The sequence below is a fragment of the Puma concolor genome, chromosome B2 (assembly GCF_028749965.1).
Source record: "Puma concolor isolate L17-30 chromosome B2, mPumCon1.1.hap2, whole genome shotgun sequence".
NCBI classification, from domain to species: Eukaryota; Metazoa; Chordata; class Mammalia; order Carnivora; family Felidae; genus Puma; species Puma concolor.
The window spans coordinates 121,591,793-121,615,780 of NC_141671.1; the positions used below are offsets into that span (position 1 = coordinate 121,591,793).

General features: G+C 39.2%; 2 protein-coding genes across 2 annotated transcripts; both read left to right on the forward strand.

Moving 5' to 3' along the window:
* The first annotated feature begins 1,594 nt into the window (after positions 1–1,594).
* LOC147581213 (trace amine-associated receptor 6-like) lies at positions 1,595–3,067 on the forward strand. Its single transcript, XM_086705959.1, has one exon. It carries the CDS (start codon positions 1,731–1,733, stop codon positions 2,766–2,768), a length of 1,038 nt encoding a protein of 345 aa, XP_086562085.1. The 5' UTR covers positions 1,595–1,730; the 3' UTR covers positions 2,769–3,067.
* Positions 3,068–12,800: 9,733 nt separating this feature from the next.
* LOC112861980 (trace amine-associated receptor 6) lies at positions 12,801–13,838 on the forward strand. The gene has a single exon (XM_025925150.1). It carries the CDS (start codon positions 12,801–12,803, stop codon positions 13,836–13,838), a length of 1,038 nt encoding a protein of 345 aa, XP_025780935.1.
* The last annotated feature ends 10,150 nt before the right edge of the window (positions 13,839–23,988 follow it).

A 23,988-nucleotide genomic window follows, 5' to 3' on the forward strand; every position in this document is an offset into this window, starting at 1 on the left:
TGTCAAGATTTCATTCTTTCTGATTGCTGAGTAATATTCCATTGTATATATACACCACATCTTTATCCGTTCATCAGTTGATGGACATTTGGGCTCTTTCCGTAATGTAATTTGGCTATTGTCGATAGGGCTGCTATAAACATTGGGGCGCATGTGCCCCTTCGAATCAGCATTTTTGTATCCTTTGGATAGATACCTAGTAGTACAATTGCTGGGTCGTAGGGTAGTTCTGTTTTTAATTTTTTGAGGAGCCTCCATACTGTTTTTCCAGAGTTACTGCACCAGCTGGCATTCCCACCAGCAGTGCAAAAGAAAGTTCCTCTTTCTCTGCTTCCTCCCCAACATCTGTTGTTGCCTCCTGAGTTGTTAATGTTAGCCATTCTGGCAGGTGTGAAGCGGTATCTCATTGTGATTTTACACGTGTTACTTTTAGCTGGAAGCACAGTGAATTGTTATGTTATGTCTGTCTCTCACGTTAACATGGAAACTCCCGCTAAGGGAAGAAGATATTTTGTGTTTATTCCTGTATGTTGAAGACCTTGCACAAATAGATGCTTCATAAATAACCAAATATAAATATTGCATTACACAAATGATTGAACTGCAGGCAGATTTATGGGTGTCTTGGGAGAACTTATGTTCCCTGAATCTTTTACTAAAGCATCTAAACCTTTTTACTCATCTTGAAGAGAATATTGTCACATTTCAGTATTGAGTGTATCATATGAGATAGGTCCTTTTTGTACAGACCTCTATAGGTACAAAAGACCTCTGGTTTTTTAGAGTAAGCTAAGAATTTTTCTTGTTAGTAATGAATACAGTTTGAAATTTATCAAATACATTTTTTCACTTCATCAGATGATTGTTAGATTTTAATCTGTTACAATGCTGATTTGTATTAATAGATTGTCTAATTTCAAAGCAAACTTTCATTCTTGGCATCAACTCGAATCATGATGTATGATCTTTTTTATATATTTCTGGATTGAGTTTGTAACAGTTTGTGTAGGATTTTTTGCATCGTTGCTTATGAGTGAGAGTTTTCTCTCATTTTCCTTTTTCAAATTGTCTCTGGGAGTTTTAGCATTGAGGCTACAGCAAAACATAAACTTTAGTGGAGATAATTAAATATAAGTTTCTTGTCCCTGTTCACACCTTACACTACAGGGATTCCACCTTAGCTTTTGGGTGTGGATTTGGGGTGTGGGATTCAGCAGTGCTTCTGGGGATTTTGTCATTACTCTTCAGACAGTCTTGGGGTGGGTGTAATAAAAGGTAACCAATAGATAACAAATCACACATATCTCACTAACGTTGACAAAGAGAAATATCCCTGTATCACGACCAGGTAAATAAAAGATTATTGACAAATTGTAAGGCAAGAAGAAATCTTTGGGATTAGCAAATTGGTAAAAGATGTACTTGAAATTAAACAATTGCACTTAGAAAATTGATTCCAAGTATATTCTAAGGTAAGCAAAACAATGGTAACAATGAATTAAGCTAAGATTTGTTGAACATTTGAATTGAATACATTACTTCAAGTGTTCAGACATTAAAATTAATAGGAGTATGTGACAGGCCATGGAGATATTGTCCGATAACTATAACAAAGGTAGGCAGTTGCAAAGGACCTTTTCTCTGCCTTAGGAAATAAGAAACTGCTCTGCTTGGTGCGACTGGCCAAGGGCAGAACTTCTCCACGTTTACAAGCTGTTTGCAGCAGCACTATGAGCACCAACTCGTCCCCCTCTGCATCCGAGCAGCTCTGCTACCAGAACGTGACCGGATCCTGCGTGAGAGCCCCCTACTCGCCCGGACCCCAGCTCATTCTCTACACACTGTTCAGCTTGGGGGCTGTGCTGGCCGTTTTTGGAAACCTCCTGGTGGTGATTTCAATCCTGCATTTCAAGCAGCTGCACTCGCCAACCAATTTTCTCATCGCCTCTCTGGCCTGTGCTGACTTTCTGGTGGGGGTGACCGTCATGCCCTTCAGCATGGTCAGGTCTGTGGAGGGCTGCTGGTACTTTGGGCCGAGTTTCTGTACCTTCCACATGTGCTGTGATGTGGCATTTTGTTATTGTTCTGTCTTCCACTTGTGCTTCATCTCCATCGACAGGTACATCGCTGTTACTGAGCCTCTGGTCTATCCTACCAAGTTCACGGTGTCCGTGTCGGGGACATGCATCGGCATCTCCTGGATCCTGCCCCTTGTATACAGTGGTGCCGTGTTCTTCACAGGTGTTCATGATGACGGGCTGGAGGAATTAGTAAGTGCCCTCAGCTGCGTAGGCGGTTGTCGGCCACTTATAAATCGATTTTGGATTTTGATAGATTTGCTATTATTTGTCACACCTACTTTTGTAATGATGATGCTGTACAGTAATATTTTTCTTGTGGCTAGAAAACAGGCTATAAAGATTGAAACCATTAGTAGCAAAACAGAAGCATCAGGGACATACAAAACCAGGGTGAGTAAGAGAGAGAGAAAAGCAGCTAAAACCCTGGGTATCACGGTGGTAGCATTTTTGATCTCCTGGTTACCGTACATGATTGATTCATTCATTGATTCTTTTGGGGGGTTTATAACACCTTCTTATGTTTATGAGATATTTTGCTGGCTTGGTTATTACAACTCTGCTGTAAATCCTTTGATCTATGCTTTATTTTACCCTTGGTTTAGGAGAGCAATAAAACTCATTATAAGTGGTCAAGCATTAAGAGTAGACAGTTCATCAACTATGAATTTGTTTTCTAAAAAACCCTAAATTTCAAATTGAGGAATTTATTGATATATTGGGAATTTAATGACCCAGTAAATTGAGGAGGAAAAATGGTACCTCAATTTCAGGGGCATAACTTTTCTGCTTCGTTTTCGTGGTGAACTAAACATCTTCAAGTATTTGACAGAAATGTGCTTACTAAACAATGGTTGACACAGAGTTTATATTTCCCAGTTTCCCCAAATCTGTGCACTTGCCTGCTTTGTGGGTTCTTACTTATTTTTCATGTCCAGGCCTCCCTTTCAACCTTGTCTTTAAGACGCTTTCAAAGGTTTCCAGTGAAATCTCGCCATCCCTGTCTTCTCTGGACTCCGTGTGCTTGACTTCCATTTTAAGCTGCTTGTTTCTTGGGGGCCCATCTTTCTGTAGCTCCTGGAGATCTCCAAGCCATACACATCGGTCACTCCAGACTCAGAGCCAGACTCATATTTTATATCGTTGGAGACATTTTGTGGAATAATTATGAGCAGACCTTGTAAAATGCATACCAGTGATTGTCCTTTATGTGATTGTTTCTTATCCCATGAAGTATGTTGTTTTTCCTTCCAGCCATTGTGGAGGGCCGTTTTCTGTCATTTCTTTTCTCTTTATTACACTATCCAGAGTGGTACATTGTCGGTGAACTAAATAACAATATATTATAAGTTATGGTAGAAGGATGAACTGTTCAAGAAGGGATGATATGGTATAAAGCTCTTTGGAGAATATTGTTAAACATCTTATGTCATGCCATTCACAAAAGCAAAACAAATTTCTTTCAGATGTTAGAAGAGTCAAAGAAAATATTTTATAATTTTTCACTGGAGGAACCTGACTGAAACTGCCTGTAGCTTTCTGCACATAATTTAAATTTTAAGATTTCAAGGGCGCCTGGGTGACTCAGTCAGTTGAGCGTCCGACTTCGGCTCAGGTCATGATCTCATGGTTTGTGTGTTGGGGTCCCGGGTCAGACTCTGTACTGACAGCTCAGAACCTGGAACCTGCTTCCGATCCTGTGTCTCCCCTTTCTCTGCCCCTCCCTTGCTTGTGCTCTGTATGTCTCTCTCTCTCTCTCTCTCTCAAAAATAAATAAAAAAAAATTAATGTTAAAACTTCAAAAGAAAACAAAGCCAAATTTAGGGGGAGGGAGCCAAACTTGGGGAAATTACTGGCAGCAAACATAGTGAAGGGAAGGTTAATAGATTTAAAAACATAGAGGCCTTTTCCAAAACAGGCATAGCTTAACACCTCCCATACAAATAAATAGGCAATTTTACGGAGGAAAAAAATATGAGTAATAAATACATTAAAATGCCAAATGTACACATAATTTTAAAATGTTAAAATGTGGCAGTGGTTCATATATAAAGTGGGCAAATATTAGAAGAATAAGAAATACCTGATAACAATTAGGGTATGGAAAATTGAGCACTCTCGAGAAAGTAGAACTTGCTCACATACATCTCACAAGAATACAACTTAGTATCAGTTTTCGGAGGGGAATTAAAGTTTTTTTATAAATTTTAAAATACACCTGTCATTTCTAGTAAGGAATCCAAAAAAAAAAAAAAAAAAAAAAAGAGTCAGTCAAGGAAGCAAACATCACAAGGACATTTACTGTATAATTCTTAATTATTACTTGGAATAATCTAGGAGCAGTGTGGACTGAATTCAATAAACTATGCTCTAACCACATAATGGGATGTTTTGGTGCCATTAAAAAGCACTAACAAGGGGCGCCTGGGTGGCTCAGTTGATTAAGCATCCAACTCTTGATTTCAGCTCAAGTCATGATCGAGAGATCATGGACATGGAACCTCCTTAAGATTCTCTCTCTCCCTCTCCCTTAGCCTCTCCCCTGCTCAAGCTCTCCATCTCTTAAGAAAAAAAAAAAGTACTAATGAGTTCTGTATAAATTGATATATGCCCCTATATATGGATACACTTCCTACATGCTTTTACAAAGTGTAACTTCATGTGTAATAGACAGTATGTATCTGGTGGGGGGTGGGGTGGGGTGGAGAATTTGCTTTGTAATTTATCTTTATCATTTTAAGGTATGAAAATGAGATGAAAATATTGAAATAGATATTACAATAAATAAATAAATAAATAAATAAATAAATAAATAAACAAACAAAAGAGATGTTACCCACATGTCTCTACTTTCACCTGAGCATTGAAGTTAGGTTTGTCGATGTATTTGCTTGTTTTATTTCAGGGGAAGATCTTTTGAGTATATATCTCTGCTACATTTTTCTTCCTAAAGAAATGAAATTGTAGCTGCGTTGGTATATTTCAGGGACTACATCTTAAAGTGATTAAATTATCTTAGGAATTACATCTTAATGTTAAGCATTTGGGTTTTTTGTTTGTTTGTTTGTTTTGCAGCAGATCTCTAAGTTTCTCGAACTCTTCCCCTCTAATATTTAAAAAAAAAATTTTTTTTTCAATGTTTATTTATTTTTGGGACAGAGAGAGACAGAGCATGAACGGGGGAGGGGCAGAGAGAGAGGGAGACACAGAATCGGAAACAGGCTCCAGGCTCTGAGCCATCAGCCCAGAGCCCGACGCGGGGCTCGAACTCACGGACCGCGAGATCGTGACCTGGCTGAAGTCGGACGCTTAACCGACTGCGCCACCCAGGCGCCCCACTTCCCCTCTAATATTAATAATGTGCTATATTCAGGAGCTATGGGAGCTAGCAACAGTCACTTCTCAATCTGTCATTTGTATTTTATTTCTACGCTTTAGGTCCCCTCTTGAAAAGCGAAAACAGCAACAGGGCAGATGTTCAGTCCCTCACCTGCTTTGGGAGACTCAGCTTCCCAGCAGGCTGGAAGGAGCACTTCTCTTCCTGAAGGGGATGCCCCTGGGTCTGCTCCTTAGAGGCAGGGAGACGGATTCCTTAATAGACCTCACAGAACACCCACAGATGCTACTGTGGAGGCCAAGGCCCCTGGAGCTTGGATGTCACCCCGGGGCGGGGGGGGGGGGGGGGGGGGGGGGGGAGGGGGAGGAAGGAGCAGAATCCCTAAATTTACTGGGATCTGTTTCTTGTTCCTGGTGGGCTATGAGCCTCTAAGCAAGATTTAAGAATATTGTAAAACAAGGGGCAGCTTGGGTGGCTCGACTGGTTAAGCCTCTGACTCTTGGTTTCGGCTCAGATCATGGTCTCACAGTTTCATGAGTTCTGCCCCTCCCCCACTCACACTGTCTTTCTCAAAATAAATAAATAAACTTTTTAAAAAAGGGCATTACAGAAAAATAAATTGCACTGTAGCACACCTGAGTAAATGGTAGCCAAGAACTGTACCTGTCACCGTGTATATTGTACGTCCTCTCCCCTCTCCACACCTTAGTGCACATTGTCCTCTCTGACGATATCCTCCTGTTTTTTTGTGTGTGTTTATTTATTTTTGTGTGTGAGAGACAGCACGCATGTGAGTGGGGGAAAGGCAGAGAGAGGTGGAGACACAGAAGCAGAAGCAGGCTCCAGGCTCTGAGTTGTCAGCACAGAGCCCCATGCAGGGCTCCATCCCATGAACCACGAGATCATGACCTGAGCCGAAGTCCGTCACTTACCCAACTGAGCCACCCAGGAGCCTCTGGACATTCTGTTTTTACCATAAATCTCTCTTCTTAACCTACTAGACACATTTTAAGTTCATCTCCTTGGTAAATTTGCTCCCAACACACTTGGATACAACTCAGTATTATTATTAAAGCCTTTATTTATTTGTTTGTTTCTTTAATTTTACTTTTAAACTTTATTTATTTTGAGAGAGAGAGTGTGTGCATGTGAGCAAGGACAAGCGGGTAAGGGGCAGAGAGAGGGACAGAGAGAATCCCAAGCAGGCTCCGTGCTTTCAGCACAGAGCTGGAAGTGGGCTGGATCTCACCACTGTGAGATAGATCATGACCTGAACCGAAATCAGGAGTTGGGCGCTTAACCGACTTACCCACCCAGGTGCTCTGATCATTAAAGCCTTTATAACAAATAACTGACAACCTTAATTTTGAAGGTAGCATAAATACCTTTCAAAATTGAATGCAAAGTAAAAATATTTTTAGATGAATAAAACCCGAGAATCTTCATTGCCAGCATACCCACGCAAAGAGAAAACTAAAGAGACGTTTTTTTTTTTTTTAATTTTTTAAAAAGTTTTATTTATTTTTGAGACAGAGAGAGACAGAGCATGAGCAGGGGAGGGGCAGAGAGAGAGAGGGAGACACAGAACCCGAAGCAGGCTCCAGGCTCTGAGCTGTCAGCACAGAGCCGGATGTGGGGCTAGAACTCACCAACCATGAGATCATGACCTAAGCCGAAGTCCGACGCTTAACCGACTGACCCACCCAGGCGTCTCTAAAAGGAGTTTTCAACCTAGAAGGAAATTAATCCCTGAGGAAACACTGTAGTGTGGGAAGTAACGAAGTGTGCCACAGAATGTCAATACCAGAAAAATAAAATGAATGCTAAAAGTAAAAATAAATGTCTTTTTGACTTAAATTATATGCAGAATTAAAATAAATGACCGTGGTAGCAATAAAATGGCCAAGACAAACGGAGTTAAAGTATGTATTGAAATGCCTGGCAAGCTTTTGCATTGCCCTGAATTGGCAAAATTATTAACTTACTGGAGAATTTAATTAATCAGGGATACATATTAAAACTCTAGGATTCCAACAGAACAGTATAAGTAAGTCCAATTTATAATTTCATGGGAGAAAAAGGGTGAATAATAAAAAATAATAATTTAAAATGAGTCCAGAGTAATAAAAGAACAAAGAAAAAATGTGAAGAAAAAATATATTTAGTTGGTTGAAACCCAAATACAGCAATAATTATATTAAATATGAGAATACACATTCAAATTTTAATCCAATTAAAAGATGACCAGAAGACATGAACAGACATTTCTCCAAAGAAGACACCCAGATGGCCAACAGACACATGAAAAGATACTTAACATCACTCATCAGTAGGAAAATACAAATCAAAACTACATGAGATATCACCTCACACCTATCAGAATGACTAAAATAAAAAAATACAAGAAACAACAAGTGTTAGCAAGGATGTGCACATAAAGGAACTTGCGCTGTTGGTGGAAATGCAAACTGGTGCAGCCACTGCAGAACACGGTATGGAGTTTCCTCAAAAAGTTAAGAACAGAACAACCCTACAATCCAGTAATCGCACTTCTGGGTACTTACCCCCAAAATACAAAAACACTAATTAACAGGGATACATGCACCCCTATGTTTATTGCAACATTATTTACAGTAGCCAAATTATGGAAGCAGCCCAAGTGTCCATCAACAAATGAATGAGTAAAGCAGATATGGTATACACGCACACACCACATGCAAATACAATGTAATATCACTCAGCTATAATAAGATAGAAATCTTGCCATTTGCAACACCATGGATAGAACTAGAGAGTGTAATATTAAGCAAAATAAGCCAATCAGAGAAAGACAAATACCATATGATTTCACTCATCTGTGAAATTTAAAGCACAAAAAAAAAAAAAATTAGCAAAGAAAAAAAAAGGAGAGAAAGAAAGTCGTGAAATAGACTCTTAATTGTAGAGAACAAACTGATGTTCTCTATAAATAACCGAAGGGAGATGGGTGAGGGATGAAGGGTGAAATAGGTGATGGGGATTAAAGAGTACCCTTGTGATGAGTTCCTCCATGATGTATGGAATTGTTCAATCACTATATTGTACACATGAAACTAAGATAACACCATATGTCAACTATATTGGAATAAAATCGAATAAAATAAAGTAAAATGAAATAAAATAAAATTTAATCCAAAAAATGTGTCAAATAAAACTGAAATGAAGGGCATAACATGATAATAAGACAGAACCTAGTAAGTGTATTTCATTATGACCCATAGATTTGGTTTTGGTAGCAAAGGGAAACTGATTAGCTATGCAATTAACAGTGGATGGAATAGTTATTTCGGAGATGAAGACATTCTTGGTAGTAAGACTGGAAAGTGCTCTACATCTCATGCACAATGCAATTAAACTACTTGATTCTGTTCTAGCTTTAGTTTTGGGGCAATCAGACACCAAGATTTCAAAACCGGGGCATCATATCTTTGGGGTAGGAATGAATACATAAAAATAATACTTGCTATTTTTCTCTAATTTCTAGAATAATGTAAATCAACATTATCTACCAGCACATCATTTCTATTATTATACAAATGCTATGAAGTGGCAAAATTTCCTGAAATAGTGTATTATTTATGACTATACTGTGTTTGTAAGAAACTCTTATCTTTATTGGATTTTACAGATGATTAAAGGCACCGTAGAATGTTTAGTATCATTTTACCCACAATTCTTCAGTTCCAACACTGAATATCATCAATTTCTTTTGATTCTAGTGGTTTCAGTAGAGTAACTTTTTCTCATCCTGTTCTGCAAGCTAGAGAATCATCCTGCTGCCTCATTTTAAGAACAAGGAAGCTGAAACCAAAATGTTCTAGAAATCTGGAGAATATCATAAAGCTTCTGGATTCAAATAAACACTTTCAACATCTAGTTTAATACATTTACACTTGTCTTTTTTTTAGTGCCTTTCAAAATTAGACAAATCATCTAATTTTACCACTTCCTTTCCTAGATCAACATATTGTTCTATTTTTGTAAGTTTCTAAAAACTTTAATTATAAAGACACCAGCTATTTCCCTCATTGTTCTCTTCTGTGAACTTATTCTGGTTGTGTGCTGCCTTTGCTATTGGCCTTTGCATCAGTGAACATTTATTAAGTGCTTCTGTCTGGTGTGCAACACGTGGGCTCTGGAACTGGAAAGATATAACAATAAAGCCAATTTCAACCTAATAATGATTTATCCATGTCACGGAACCCTCTCACTGGGTGCATGGGATCCCTTACCTGCACTCTCAGTCTTCTCAACAACCCTGTAAGAGGGCAAATATTATTACTTCTATTTCCTAAGTGAGGAGCCTGAGGCTTAAAGAAGTGAGTAGAAGGCCAAGGTAGCATATTTGTTCAACAGCAGAATCTTATTCATAGCCAGGCAGACAGAGAGTAAGTGCAGCAAACACCAACTATTCTTCCTTACAGAGAAGACTGTGGCCCCACCTCTGTATTCAGGTCATTAGGAGCCATTTGGAACATGGGACTTTCCTTCTACCAAGGGCAGTATGAGCATCATAAAGAAAAGTGCAAAGTTCTTTGGGGAGATGGGGACATCGGAAGGAGTAATTGATTTGCTCTGGTGTAACATTTTAATCTACAGGTTTTCACTCATCCAACCTTCTTCATTCTGGAAATAGTATTTTACCATACGAGCTATTTCCCCCTCTCTCTGGTCTCTCGATTATATTTTAGAAATTGTTGGGTCCATTCAAGGGAGCTGAAGGGGTGGGGCTGGGCACCTACTTTAAGATCTTCCTCTGTTATGCCTTGGCTCAAAAAATGTAACACTCTGAATTTGTTTTGATCCTGTTGATTGTGGTAGCATTTTCTAAACCTGTCCTAAATTGGACCCTGAAAGTTGTGGGGGACTGGTGAAAAGGGGAAGAATATAAATCCTAACTGAATATCCTAAGAATTAGCTAAGAGGGAATAATTAGAAATTAGACCCGGTAGAAAACTGGAAGATGTCTAGCTCTTTGTTTTATAAACTAAGGTACGGAGATCTGGGCTTCTGTCCAGTTTCTTCCTGGAAGAAGCATCAGGTCTTCCCCTCATTCCTGCTTCCAGACCACAGCAAGACTTTCATCCCTGTCTCTCTGCCTCTGTCTCTCTCTCATCCCTCTGCCTTTTTCTTTTTTGGACATAATATTCCTTTCTTATTAAGCTACCCTCTGCTAGAAAACATCAGAAACCCCCAGCTATTGTTCTACTCTGTTCTCATTTCCTTTTCCCCCATATATATTATATTAAAATTCTGTAAATATTGAAGTAGCTTGTTTGCCTTACCCTGTTTGAAGAGACCTCTTTATCCACACCTGCCTAAGTGCTTCCTGTATCATGAGCTACTGTCTTTTTCCTTTTTACTACTTTTCACAATTTGTATTCATATATCCATTTATTTGTTTACTTGCTTAAGGTTTGTTTCCGGCTCAAGATTGCAAACTTCATGAGACAGGGATCATGTGTACCCAGATTTTTTGTTCATTCCTTTGTTCATTGCTTTTCACCCAACTCCTGGCACTCAGCAAATATATATTGAATTGATTAATGAATGAATGAATATATCTCAGAATATGAAGGGAGATATAAAGTTATTTCTCTGTCCTAAATGTGTGCATCATGTATCATTATTTTTTGCCTAGAATAATGTTTCTCAATAGGCAGGTCATTGAGACATTTATCTTCCAGAGGACACTTGTCAATGTCTGAAGACATTTTTGATTTACGCTCTTGGGGAAATTTTACTGAAATCTACCAGCATCTAGTAGCAGGGACGCTGCTAAATCCTGTTCAATGTACAGGACAGATCCTTACATCAGAGTTATCTGATCTCAAATGTCAACAGTGCTGAAATTGAGAAAGCCTGGCCTAGACCTTTGCCTATGGAAACAATTATTATTATTTCACAAAACCAGATTCTCAGGAAATATTAGAAATAATATTAGAAAGAATCTAATTTTCTAGATTAGGAAGCAGATGGACAGATGGATTAATAATAATACCTGTGGCACTTTATAATTTGAAAAGCAAGTTCACACATGTGTAGGTCACAGCGCTGCAGCGGCAAGAGTCTTGAACCTTTCTTCGAGAAGTCTGAGTAGTGCTCTGTGGAGTTCAACATTGCAGGGCTAGGAAATTACCAAGGAATTGTGTTCCCATTTTCCAACTTTCTGGTCATTATTCCTTATTTGAATTCATTCAGCATCGGAACCGAAGTTCTATCAGTTAGAACCACAAATGTGTGTAGTCAGAGGGCTCACTGCCCATTTATCATGTGGACAGAGACATCACAGATATGCTTCCAGTGACAATGTCTGAGCAGAGAACCGATCTCCTTTCTACCAGCACTGATAGTCATAGTACCTCAGAAGTGCTGGTGTGTCTAAATACCATGCTGTTCTTTAATGCTTGTGTGTGATGTATTTCACCAATCTCAAGCCGTCCTTAATGTATGTTACCTTTTTTGTTTCTTGGTAGCCAGTGCAGATACAAGAATGGCTCCTGCCAAAAGAGAAAAAGCCAAGTATTAACTCTCACTATTTACACCATATTGTGTCTCTGTACAAAAATCCAAAGACGTACCTCATCAGGACTGACAATAGGGGAAAGATTCAAGTCTAAGAAAAAAGAAATCTTTGACCCAAGAAGCGTGGTGGCTAAGCTAATTTAATGTTAAGAGTTGTTTTATAGAATACCTTTCCTAATCATCACTGTTGAAAATAATCTTCCAAGTTCACACCTTATACTATAGGGATTCCATGCAGGGATTTCCCCATTGATAGCGTCTATTTATGTGGAAGGACTGCATGTCTTAGTAACACAGGTCAGACAACACAGAGATAAAGAGGAGGTGATCCTTCAACTCCACAGTTACATCCCATATCAGCAGCTGTTGCAAAGAAGAACACTAGAGGTAAAAAGAAAACCATATTTTTTATGAATAAAAGGGAATTTTATCAAGTTAAAGAAACCAGGCATTATTTAGTTGAAATTAACACCACTAACCTTATACAATATAATTTTTAAATGTCTATTTATTTTGAGACAAAGAGCATGAGCAAACCTGAGTGGGGAAGTAGCAGAGAGAGGGGGACCGAGAGAGAACCCCAAGTAGGGGACGCAGGGCTCAAACTTAGGAAATGCCAGACAACGACTGGACAAAATCAAGAGGTGGACGCTCAACCGACTGAGTCACCCAGGTGCCCCTACAATATCATTTTGTTCAATTTTAGTTTGTCATATAGAAAGCATTTAAGATTTATAATAAGTGGAAAGAGGAAAAACATTAGTAATAGTATCTGATAATTTCTTTAGACAACCTGGCGTATTTACATCTCCACATGCACCATGAGCACCAACTCGTCCCCCTCTGCATCCGAGCAGCTCTGCTACCAGAACGTGACCGGATCCTGCGTGAAAGCCCCCTACTCGCCCGGACCCCGGCTCATTCTCTACACACTGTTCAGCTTGGGGGCTGTGCTGGCCGTTTTTGGAAACCTCCTGGTGGTGATTTCAATCCTGCATTTCAAGCAGCTGCACTCGCCAACCAATTTTCTCATCGCCTCTCTGGCCTGTGCTGACTTTCTGGTGGGGGTGACCGTCATGCCCTTCAGCATGGTCAGGTCTGTGGAGGGCTGCTGGTACTTTGGGCCGAGTTTCTGTACCTTCCACACGTGCTGTGATGTGGCATTTTGTTACTCTTCCCTCTTCCACCTGTGCTTCATCTCCATCGACAGGTACATTGCTGTTACTGAGCCTCTGGTCTATCCTACCAAGTTCACGGTGTCCGTGTCGGGGACATGCATCGGCATCTCCTGGATCCTGCCCCTTGTATACAGTGGTGCCGTGTTCTACACAGGTGCCTATGATGATGGGCTGGAGGAATTATCTCGTGCCGTCAACTGCGTAGGAGGTTGTCAAACCGTTGTAAATCAAAACTGGGTGTTGATAGATTTTCTATCCTTCTTTATACCTACCTTCGTTATGATAATTCTCTATAGCAATATTTTTCTTGTGGCTAGACAACAGGCTAAAAAGATTGAAGATACTGGGGGCAAAATAGAATTGTCATCAGCTAGTTACAAATCCAGAGTGGCCAAGAGAGAGCGAAAAGCAGCAAAAACCCTGGGTATCACTGTGGTAGCATTTATGATTTCATGGTTACCGTACAGTATTGACTCATTAATTGATGCTTATATGGGCTTCATAACCCCTGCCTACATCTATGAGATTTGCTGTTGGTGTGCTTATTACAATTCAGCCATGAACCCTTTGATTTATGCTTTATTTTACCCGTGGTTCAGGAAGGCCTTAAAAATTATCATGAGTGGTTGGGTTTTCGAGGACAGTTCAGCCACCATGAATTTGTTCTCTGAACAAATGTAAGCATTTGGACTGACGAAGTTCAATCTTTACTATTTCCATATGACATGAGTTGGTAAAAAGCAGGTAAGACTATTAATGAAGAGAAAACCATTTACTCTTCAAATTTAACAGGATAAATCAATGCTTTCCAGTATTAACAGTGCACTTCCTTGTCATTTCTCAAAAAACAATTTGCATGACTGGTAAATGTCAAATCCCTATTTGTTAACGGCTACAGAGCTCACCATACCTCCTTTCCTGCACACACTTCCCTCCCTCCCTTTTGCTCTTTTATTTCATTGATTCTTCCCTTCGTAGCCTGAAAACACCTTTTTTTAAAAAAAAAAAATTCTTTCCTCTTTTCCTTAGAAAGTTTTCTGCTCACTCCCAACTTGTCAAAAATTTCTCTGTGGTTAGCTTTCACATGGTTGTTGTCTTGTGTTTGTTTTTGTTTTTGCTTTTGTTTTGTTTGTTTTTGGCTTTGTTTTGCTGCTTTTCCCAAAGGAAAACTTGGGGCAGCAGTGAAATCTATTATGCTGGATGTCTGCATGGTGTCTGGGTCAGGAATTTGCTTCAGCAGCTCCTGGATCCTGCCTCTTGTATACAGTGTATACAGTGGGTGCCTCTGAGGATGGGATGAAGGAATTAGTAAGTGCCCTCTGTTCCATACATGGTTGCCAGCTTGTTATAAATCAATTCTGGATAGTGATAGAATTTCTGTTATTTTTCACATTTAGCTTTCTTAATATTACATCTAGTAATATTTTTCTTGTGGCTAGAAAACATACTAAAGAGATTGAAAATATTAGTTAGTACAAAACAAAATCATTATCAGGAACTTGCGAGGCTAGGATGGCTAAAAGAGAGAAAAACAGCTGATACCCTGGCACAGTGTAGCATTTTTGGTCTCATGATTACCACATGCAATTGATTCATTCACTGATTCTTTTTAGGGGTTTATGACACCTTCATGTGTTATGAGATATTTTATTGGGTTGGTTATTGTAACTCTGCTCTAGATTCTTTGATATATGCTTTACTTTACCCTTGGTTTGGGAGAGCAGGAAAAACTTATTATAAGCAAAAGAGCATTCATCGACCACAAATTTAATTTCTAAATTAACCTAAATTGTTAATTTGAGAAAAAAAGACATCAATCTGGTGACGTGTTGCAAATTTCCTAATAATTATAAGTGCGAATTATAGCACATTAAAATGACATTTTAAATGATGGCAGAGAAATGGTACCTCAATTTTAGTAGCATACCCTATAGGCTTTTACCTCCTTGGTGAAATGAACATCTTTAAGCATTTGATAGAAATGTATTTACTCAATAATGGTTGGCACAAGGGTCCTTAAATCTGTGCAGTTCCCTGCTTTGTCAGTTGCTGTTTTTGTCTTCTAGGACTCACGTTCCTTTCTTACCTTTCTTTCACTGTGAAAGATTTCCTGGTCCCATGTTCCCTGTTAGTGTCTTGTATTTCCTGTCTTTTATTGAACTGGGTTAACTTGTCTTCATTTGAACAGCTTGTTTCTTGGAGCGGTGGGGGGTGGGGGGGGGCAGTTTTCTGAAGCTTCTAAGATGTCTCCCAACCATATACGTGAGCTATTTCAAACTCAGGACAAGACTCATATTTTACATGTTGGGGGCATATAATGTAAATGTGGGAATAATCATGAGCAGATGGCACAATTTCTTCAATAGTGATTATCTATTGATATGATAGTTTTCTTATCACGAGGTTTATTTTTTTATCTTCAATCACCATGGAGGAAAATTTATGTCATTTTTTTTCTATTAAACAGTATCCAAAGTTTATATGTTTTCCATGATAAAAAAAAGTAACACTGTGTTTATGGGAAAAGGATTCAAGAAATGTTGATGTGCCTGGGTGGCTCAGTTGGTTAAGCGACCGACTTCAGCTCCGGTCATAATCTCATGGTTCGTGGGTTCGAGCCCTGCATTGGGCTCTGTGCTGACAGCTCAGAGCATGGAGCCTGCTTTGTATTCTGTCTCCCTCTCTCTCTGCCCTTCCTCTGCTTGCACTCTGTCTCTGTCTCTCTCTCAAAAATAAACACTAAAAATTATATTAAAAAAAAGAAATGTTGACATGGTATTTAACTTTCTGATAAAAATATTGTTCAGCATCCTGCTTCATGTATTTCATAAAATCAAAATGGATTTCTATCAGATTTATAAAAATTAAAGAAAATAAACCTTTTATAATTTTTCATTGGTGAAATAATAACAGAAAACCCTCAGGGATTCATGCACTACTTTAAGATTTTTTAAACTTTAAAAGAAAACAAAGTCACATTAAGGAAAAAAAGACAACGCTGAAAAAACTATTGGCAGTTTACATGATGAAGAAGGGTTAATAGCTTTCAAAACATAAAAGCCTTTTACAAAACAGTAAGACACAGACAAATACTACACTAAACATGTCAACAGACAGTTTTATAGAGGGAAAATACAAATGACTAATGAATACATTAAAATACCAAATATACAAATAGTTAAAATACTAATAAAAATGTATTAGAGTTTCATATATCAAATTGGCAAATATTAGAAGGATCCATAAAACCCAATGTTAATTAGAGTGTGGGAAATTATGCACCCTCGTAAGAGTTGAACATGCTCCTACACATCTGGGAAAAATATAATTTAATTCCTCCTTTCTGAAGTGAACTAAAATATTTATATTAAATTTAAATCATACATGTCACTTAACTCTGTAGTTCCATTTCTAGAAAGTAATCCTAAGAAAAGAGCCAGGCAAGGAAATAAGCATGACCAGGGCATTCTTTGTATAACTCTTGACAGGGAAAGACAAGCACAATGTATTTTTTTATTAAAATCAAAACAAAAGCAAAACACTCTGACTCAGATTATAAAACAGTAGATGTAACACGGCTCCCATATATGTATATTTCTATATATACATATATATAAAGCACATATTTCTATATGCTTTTACAAAGTCCAGCTTTATACATAATGGGCAGTTTGTGAGGGGGGTTTCTTTGCATTTATCTTTATCATTTTAGTGTTTGTGATGAAATAAACATACTAAAATTGATATTCTAACACATATCTCTATTCTTATCTGAACATTGAAATTAGATTTGTCTGTTTGCTTCCTTGCTTTATTTTAGGAGAATATCTTTTGAAAATATATATTTGCTATATTTTTTCTTAACCTAATGAAACGAAATTGCAGCTGCCTTGGTATCTTTTAGGGACTACTTTTTTCTTATTGTTGCAGGTTCTTTAAACATCTATTTCATATACAGTAATGTATTAACAGTTACTTTTGGGCCACATTACAAAAAAAATTTTTTTTTAACTTCTATAAACATGCCAGTAGACATTTAAATTTTCTTCTTGGATGATTTCCATGCTGAGAAAGTGTGGCTATTATAGTTGATTCCTGATGAATTTTATAACAGTGAAGATACTAGATCATTGGATCCCTCATTATCTGTTAACCATAACATTGCCATGCCGTTGAAGTTTTTTAGGGTTTTAACCAGGGGGAAAGAATGTTTGTAAATCAGATTAGCCTATTTTTTGCAGAGAGGAAAATAAAGGTTTGGGAGAACTCGGGAGTTGAGGGGATCCATGGATAGATGCCGGAAATGCCAGCTGTTCTGGCTTGGGCACACGCCTCAATCTTTGCACCTAAAAGTGGGAAGGAAGAAAGTCCTGGGAACTCAAACGGCATGGCATCCCTTAGACATCGAAAAGGTTTTTCCTTCTCCCTTCAAAGTCCCAGCTGGTGACACTGATCCAAAAAGATGTTTAAATAAGTAACCCCTAAACCTTCATGGTTAAGCAACGTATTTCCCTTCAAACTGTAACTAATGAGGTGGAAGAGGCCCTAGGAGGCATCAGTAGCAGTCCCCAGGCAAGCGGCTGCTGTGGGGTCTCTCCTGGGTAATTCTACTTCCTCCCAGCACGGAAGTCCTGCCCTCAGTAGAGGGGGCCTTCCCACCCATACTGCCTGGTTTTGTTTTTGTTTTTAGTAAATTTATTTTGGCGTAATTTTAGGTTTACAGAAAAGTTACAAAACTAGTACAGAATTTCTGAATACCGTGCACTCAGTCTCCCCCATTGTTAACATATTGCCATAGGACCTTTGTCACGGTTTCGAAACTGCCATTGGTAGAATACAGTTAACCGAACCCCAGCCTTTATCTGGATGCCACCAGCGTCTCCATTAATGACTTCCTGTTCCAGGATCCCATCCAGGATCGCACTTCGTTGTCGCATCTCCCCAGCCACCTCTGGTCTGGGCCTCATTTCTCACGGCCTCGACAGTCTTGAGGAGCACGGGCCACCCAACCGATGGGTTAGGTCTCCTTTTCCTTGTTGGGCGCTGGAGTAAGAATTACTCCGCGAAGATCTGCTGGGCTGGGAGAGCACAGAGGGGCCTCGGGGGCTGAATGTGTGGCATTTCTGCTTGAAGACACGCAGGGAGATCCCAAAGCCTGGGCCATTTCCGCACACATATGTGCATACGCATGTGCGTGCACTTGTGTGCATACGTGTCCATTCATGCATGCACCCTTAGGGGCTGCATCAGAAGGAGAAGCTACTGCCACGGCCATGGTACTTTCCGCCCACGAAGTTAAGGAGCATATGAGCACGTGCTTCTCCTGGCCTCTGAACAGTGGGTGATGTGGGCAGATCAGACTCTACACAGAAAAGAACTGCTTGTTTTAAGATGGCCTGAACCTGTGCCTCTGTAACCGAGAATGTCATTTGGGTTTTGCTTTTTTTTTAATACGTTTTAAAATGTTTCTTTATTTATTCTGAGAGAGAGAGACAGAGACAGAACATGAGAGCGTGAGCAGAGGAGGGGCAGAGGGAGAGAGGGAGAGAGAGAATCCCAAGCAGGCTCTGTGCTCTCAGTGCAGAGCCCCACATGGAGCTCGATCCCACAAACCATGAGATCATGACCTGAGCCTAAATCAAGAGTCAGACACTTAAGCCACCCAGGTGCCCCTGTCATTAAGTTTGGTACTCAGGCAAAGCGGAGTGAGTCTACACTGGTTGCTTATTAGTGTGTACCCTCCTCACTGACAAGAAAGGCTTTGGAATGGAAGGGGACTCTTATGGCATGCTTTGGCTCCCTTCAGGCCCTGTGGGGAAATTTGAATGGCAAAGTTAGTGTTTCTGTGAATGTGTTTTCTAGCCTGAGAGCCAGACAATATCCTCTGGCTTAAAGAGAAAAAAAAAAAAACCAAAACACCCCTTTTCATGATGCCCTAATTTGGAAACGTCTATGAGGGTGTGAGTGACAGACTGAGGTGGGATGGAGAGGATTTCCAGGACCCCGGAGGCAGCTTAGCACATGGATGATTATATATGATATAATCATATAATATATATAATATAATATATAATAATATATTATATTAATATATAATATATTATATAATATATAATAATATATATATTAATAGAATATATAATAATATATATAATATATAATATATATATCATATATATACTATATATATGATAATTTTGATGATTATAGGAATTAATATTTCTTTTTTTTTTTTCTTTGAGATCCTGCTTTTAATTCTTTTGGGTATATATCCAGGGGAATTGCTAAATCATATGACAGTTCTATTTTTTTTTGTTTTTATGTTATTTATGAATTACTATTTCTCAAGCACTAATACAGCAAGGTATTTATGTTTTATATGTTGTATGTATTGAGAGCAGTGCTGGAGAGACTGAGAGAGTGCAGGGTATTAAACATTCATGTGAAATAAGGAAAGAGCACCCTGGGGTCCGTGCTGGACAATACTGAGGAGAGCATAGGAGATGGGTATTCAGGGAGTGTGAAGAAAGAATGTTCTATGACCACGAGGACGAACAAAGGAGGATACCCACCTCATCACCTGCCTGCTGGGAAGCACAGTCATCAGGTGAGGGCTAGGTTTCTGGAAGGTGCAGGGACCCCACACAGAAGGAAACATGTCTCTAATGTTATTTCTCAACAGTTATGCATTTTGGTGTTGTCGTATCTGGAGATGCCAGTCTGGGAACAGCACTGACTTTGGCAAACCTCTCACTGGGGGGAGAAAGATGAGAAAAAATAACAATGGAGCATGTGTTGCATGATGGAAATTTTATTCAATTTACAGGACTGTCCTTTATTCTTAGGTTATATTCTTCTTCAGCTTTTGATATTAAAACATTATTCACATGAAATTATGGCAAAGTACCTGGAAGTTGTCCCTGGTGCTATTGCTGCTTATTTATCATGACCTTAAGTTGGCAAAGTTAAAATTTGGTAATTAATCTGTTTAGTTCTCCAAATTTTTTAACCAGTTTTATTATTTCTGACCCAAATTTCTAGAAACCACTATCTTGACCCATTACTATTTAAAAAAATTTTAAGTTTATTTATTTTTGAGAGAGAGTGAGGGGGTAGGGGTAGACCGAGTGGGAGAGAAAGAATCCCAAGCAGGTTTCACACTGTCGGCACAGAGCCTGATGCAGGACTTGAACTCACGAACCACAAGATCATGACCTGAACCAAAATCGAGAGTCTCTTGACCGACTTAGCCACTCAGGGGCTCCCCACTGATATTTTTAATAGCAAACATAGTATTTTCAGCAGGTAACCCTTTTATTACTCCCTCAAATAAACCTGGGCAGCATTTGGTCAACTCTAAGCTAAATAAAGACAATGAAATAATAAGGACTGTTAATAAATCTGACATGATCCAATGGAAGCAGATGTCCAAGAAATCAACCTTCTAGAGAAAGAAATATGAAGTTTCTACTAAGAAAAAGGATTCTTATGCAAGTTTCCTTTTTCTTTTTCTCTCTTCCTTCCTTCCTTCCTTCCTCCCTCCCTCCCTCTCTTCTTTTTTTCTTTCTTTCTCTCTTTCTTTCTTTCTTTCTTTCTTTCTTTCTTTCTTTCTTTCTTTCTTCTATATCATTGAAAGTTATTAGCAGAATCTAGGTTATTTTATACACTCATATCTGGGGTTAGTCTAATAAATAGCAACTAGCCCAGAGCTGAGATGCCATGTAAATTAGAGGCATTTCCTAAATCTACAATTCTTGCACATGTATGAGTCTTCCTATCTTGCTCATAAGACCATCTTGAAGGAATGCATCAGATAACGATCAAGGGTAAGTGGCAATCAATGCTTTTCAGGGATTATATTTTCTAACATGAAGGGAAGGACTTGGAGGCAAACTTTTGATTATCTTGCATCATACAAAGTTTTCAGTCTCTTTTCTGTACTCGACAATCAGTTTGAAAGTTTTGAACTTCTCAGACATTCCTAAAATAAAAAGTCATTAAATAAACATCTCCCCAGTGACTGAAAGTGCGAGACAATTCTCATTATCAGAGAGAAAGATGCATTAATGATCTCTGTGTTCTTTCCAGTGCTCACATTCATACATTTGTTAATGAGAGGAAGGGGAGAGAAATGTTTTGTACTCTTGTCTCTTTGGACTAGAGGCTAGAGGTAACCAAACACTAATCAGAATCAGAGGGTTAAACTGTAAATGAACAGTGGTTGGCATTGATTACAAAATCCATATGTTCAATTGCCAGTCCAAGCAATCCTTCAAGTTAATGAATAACTGAATCAGTTCTCATTTTGATTCATCACATGATTAATTTGTGTTTAACAAGTATTTCTTAGAGATGTGTCTTAATTGCTTATGGAAATCTTTGGGATGAGAAGCAGCATGAAATTAATTTTTCCCCAAATCACAGTCTCTAAAATGGGCTCTAGCAAATCTTCCCTGTTTATTCTTTCATTAAATCTCAGGCATATCTCTACAGTCACTCGTGAGTGTTAAAAATTCAATTTTATTGAATTCAATTTCTAAAAATTAAATGACTCCAATTTTAAACTCAAGTTTAAAATTATCCTCTGTATCTAATTGAATATCCCTGTCCTCGCTATTTCCAATGCTAGCCAAGTCTGAACTTAAAAAGCCTGGTTTTAGGGATGGGACGCATCTGATTTTTCATTCCTTACCGCATCCTCCTTTTCTGCTCCACTCCATAGGGAACAGGTAGAGTAGAAGAAAAGGAGAACAATAATTTTACACTGAATTTGGTTTCCTCATCACATTTGCTTCATGCTCACGACCCTGGTGTTGTGAGCCTTCCAGTAACATCCCTCTTGTGCAGTGCGTATGCGGGTTCTTCAGGCAGCCCTGCAGGACACAGTCCAAACTTCTGCTCCCTGGCATGCATCAGTGCCACCTGAGTAGGTGACAAGACAGGCCTCTTTTCCTGCTGGCCTGTCTGCCTCACAGCCATCTTCCTCCAACTCTACTTTCCCCTACTTGACATGAAGACAGGGCAGGTCAGCAGGGCTACTGAATAAGCAGATCTAAACAGGGAATCAGTTTGAATCATCTTGCCAGTACCTTCTTCAATGGAGTGGTTCCCTGGATGGAGAGACCCTAGAAAGAAAGGTCTATAAGGTTTCCCTTCATGGACAGACTCTAAGGAGGAGTTGGAAGTTCAACTGGAGTGGCTCACCGATATCAAGGGACCAGATGGCGGGCAGGCTCCCCGGCCCCCCAAAAGAAGTCATGTATACACCTCATCACAGAGCCTCCACTTAGGTACCTGGCACATTCAGGGCATTGTCCACCAAGACAGTGACCCTACCAGGCGTGAGGACAGCTTTTGTCCCATTAGTAATATTCTCCTTATTCCATTGCTGCCCCACTCTGGAGGGCGGGTGGAAGCAGAAGCAGAAAAGGAGAGAGGAAGAAAGAGTGAAAAGTAGATATACACTCCTCTGTACTCTAGGGCCCAAGGGCCTGGGCCTGGACGTCACTGAAAGAATATGGAACTGGGTGTGATTTTAAAGTTTTAATCTGAATTAGCTAGAATTTATTATGGGTTTATAAGTAGTGGAAGTTGAGTGGAAAGCAATAAGATTTGCTTAGAGTGTTATTAAAAATGAGTAAGGGAGAGTCAAAGGGTGTTTGCTTGCTCTAGTAGATAGAATGGTGAAGCCATTTGATGTTTGTGATGTAACCAAGCTCAGACTGTCTCAAATCTAGTAACATATTCAATGAGTCAGACTTCCAATTAAACTAGCAAGCAGGAAGGATGAATCTGATGACCAGAGACTCATTCCTTCATGCTTTTCCTGACTAATTTGAAGAATACGTCCCACCACCCTACCACACATTTTGAGAGATCACATTCCTTTCTTAGAAACAAATGATAATTAAACGATCATTCAGTAATTCTGAATTCATTCTTAAATTTCCCCTATTTAAGCATTCATGACCTAAAATAAATTTATCATTGATGAAGTGCTCTTCAGCATGTGACCACTTGATTTCCAGCTCAATAGTCAGGGTTGATATTTCAACACGGTAAAAAAACTGTAAAGCAGACGGAGGAGGCAATGACGGTCAGAATGCAAGCTATGCTGACAGGCAGAGCCAGCCCTGGAGACGTCCTCCTTAGCCTTGCATTGATCTTTCTTTCTTTCTTTTTTTATGTTTATGTATTTTTGAGACAGAGAGAGACAGAGCATGAATGGGGGAGGGTCAGCGAGAGATGGAGACACAGAATCTGAAACAGGCTCCAGGCTCTGAGCTGTCAGCACAGAGCCTGACGTGGGGCTCAAACTCATGGACCGTGAGATCATGACCTGAGCCGAAGTCGGACCCTTAACCGACCAAGCCACCTAGGCGCCCCAGCCTTGCATTGATCTTCCAACAGCTGGATCAGGAGGAGCCTTTGCAGTCTGGGGAGGACTTTCTAGGGAAAATAAACAGGTGGTTCATGGCAGCTCAGGGAAATAGATATTTACCAACCAATAGTGAGCATTTCAGTGTTTTCACAACTGGAATAGTTGAATTGGTGCCTACTGTCAGAAAATCAGCCCTACGAAGATAATTAAGCACTCTACCTTACTCCTGAAATCCCAATGAAATGTCCCCAAAAGTATTTCTGAAAGATAAAAACCAGATGAGATCAAATTGATTGAAAAACCAGAGTAAAGCACAACCCAAGATACACACAGTATAAGGTTACCAGAGAGGTAAGAGCTGTTCTTTCCAACAGAGCCTGGGAGAAATCCTAAGCTCCAGAAAGAGCAATCACAAAGAGTAAACGGAAGAAAATATTGAAAGCAATTGTA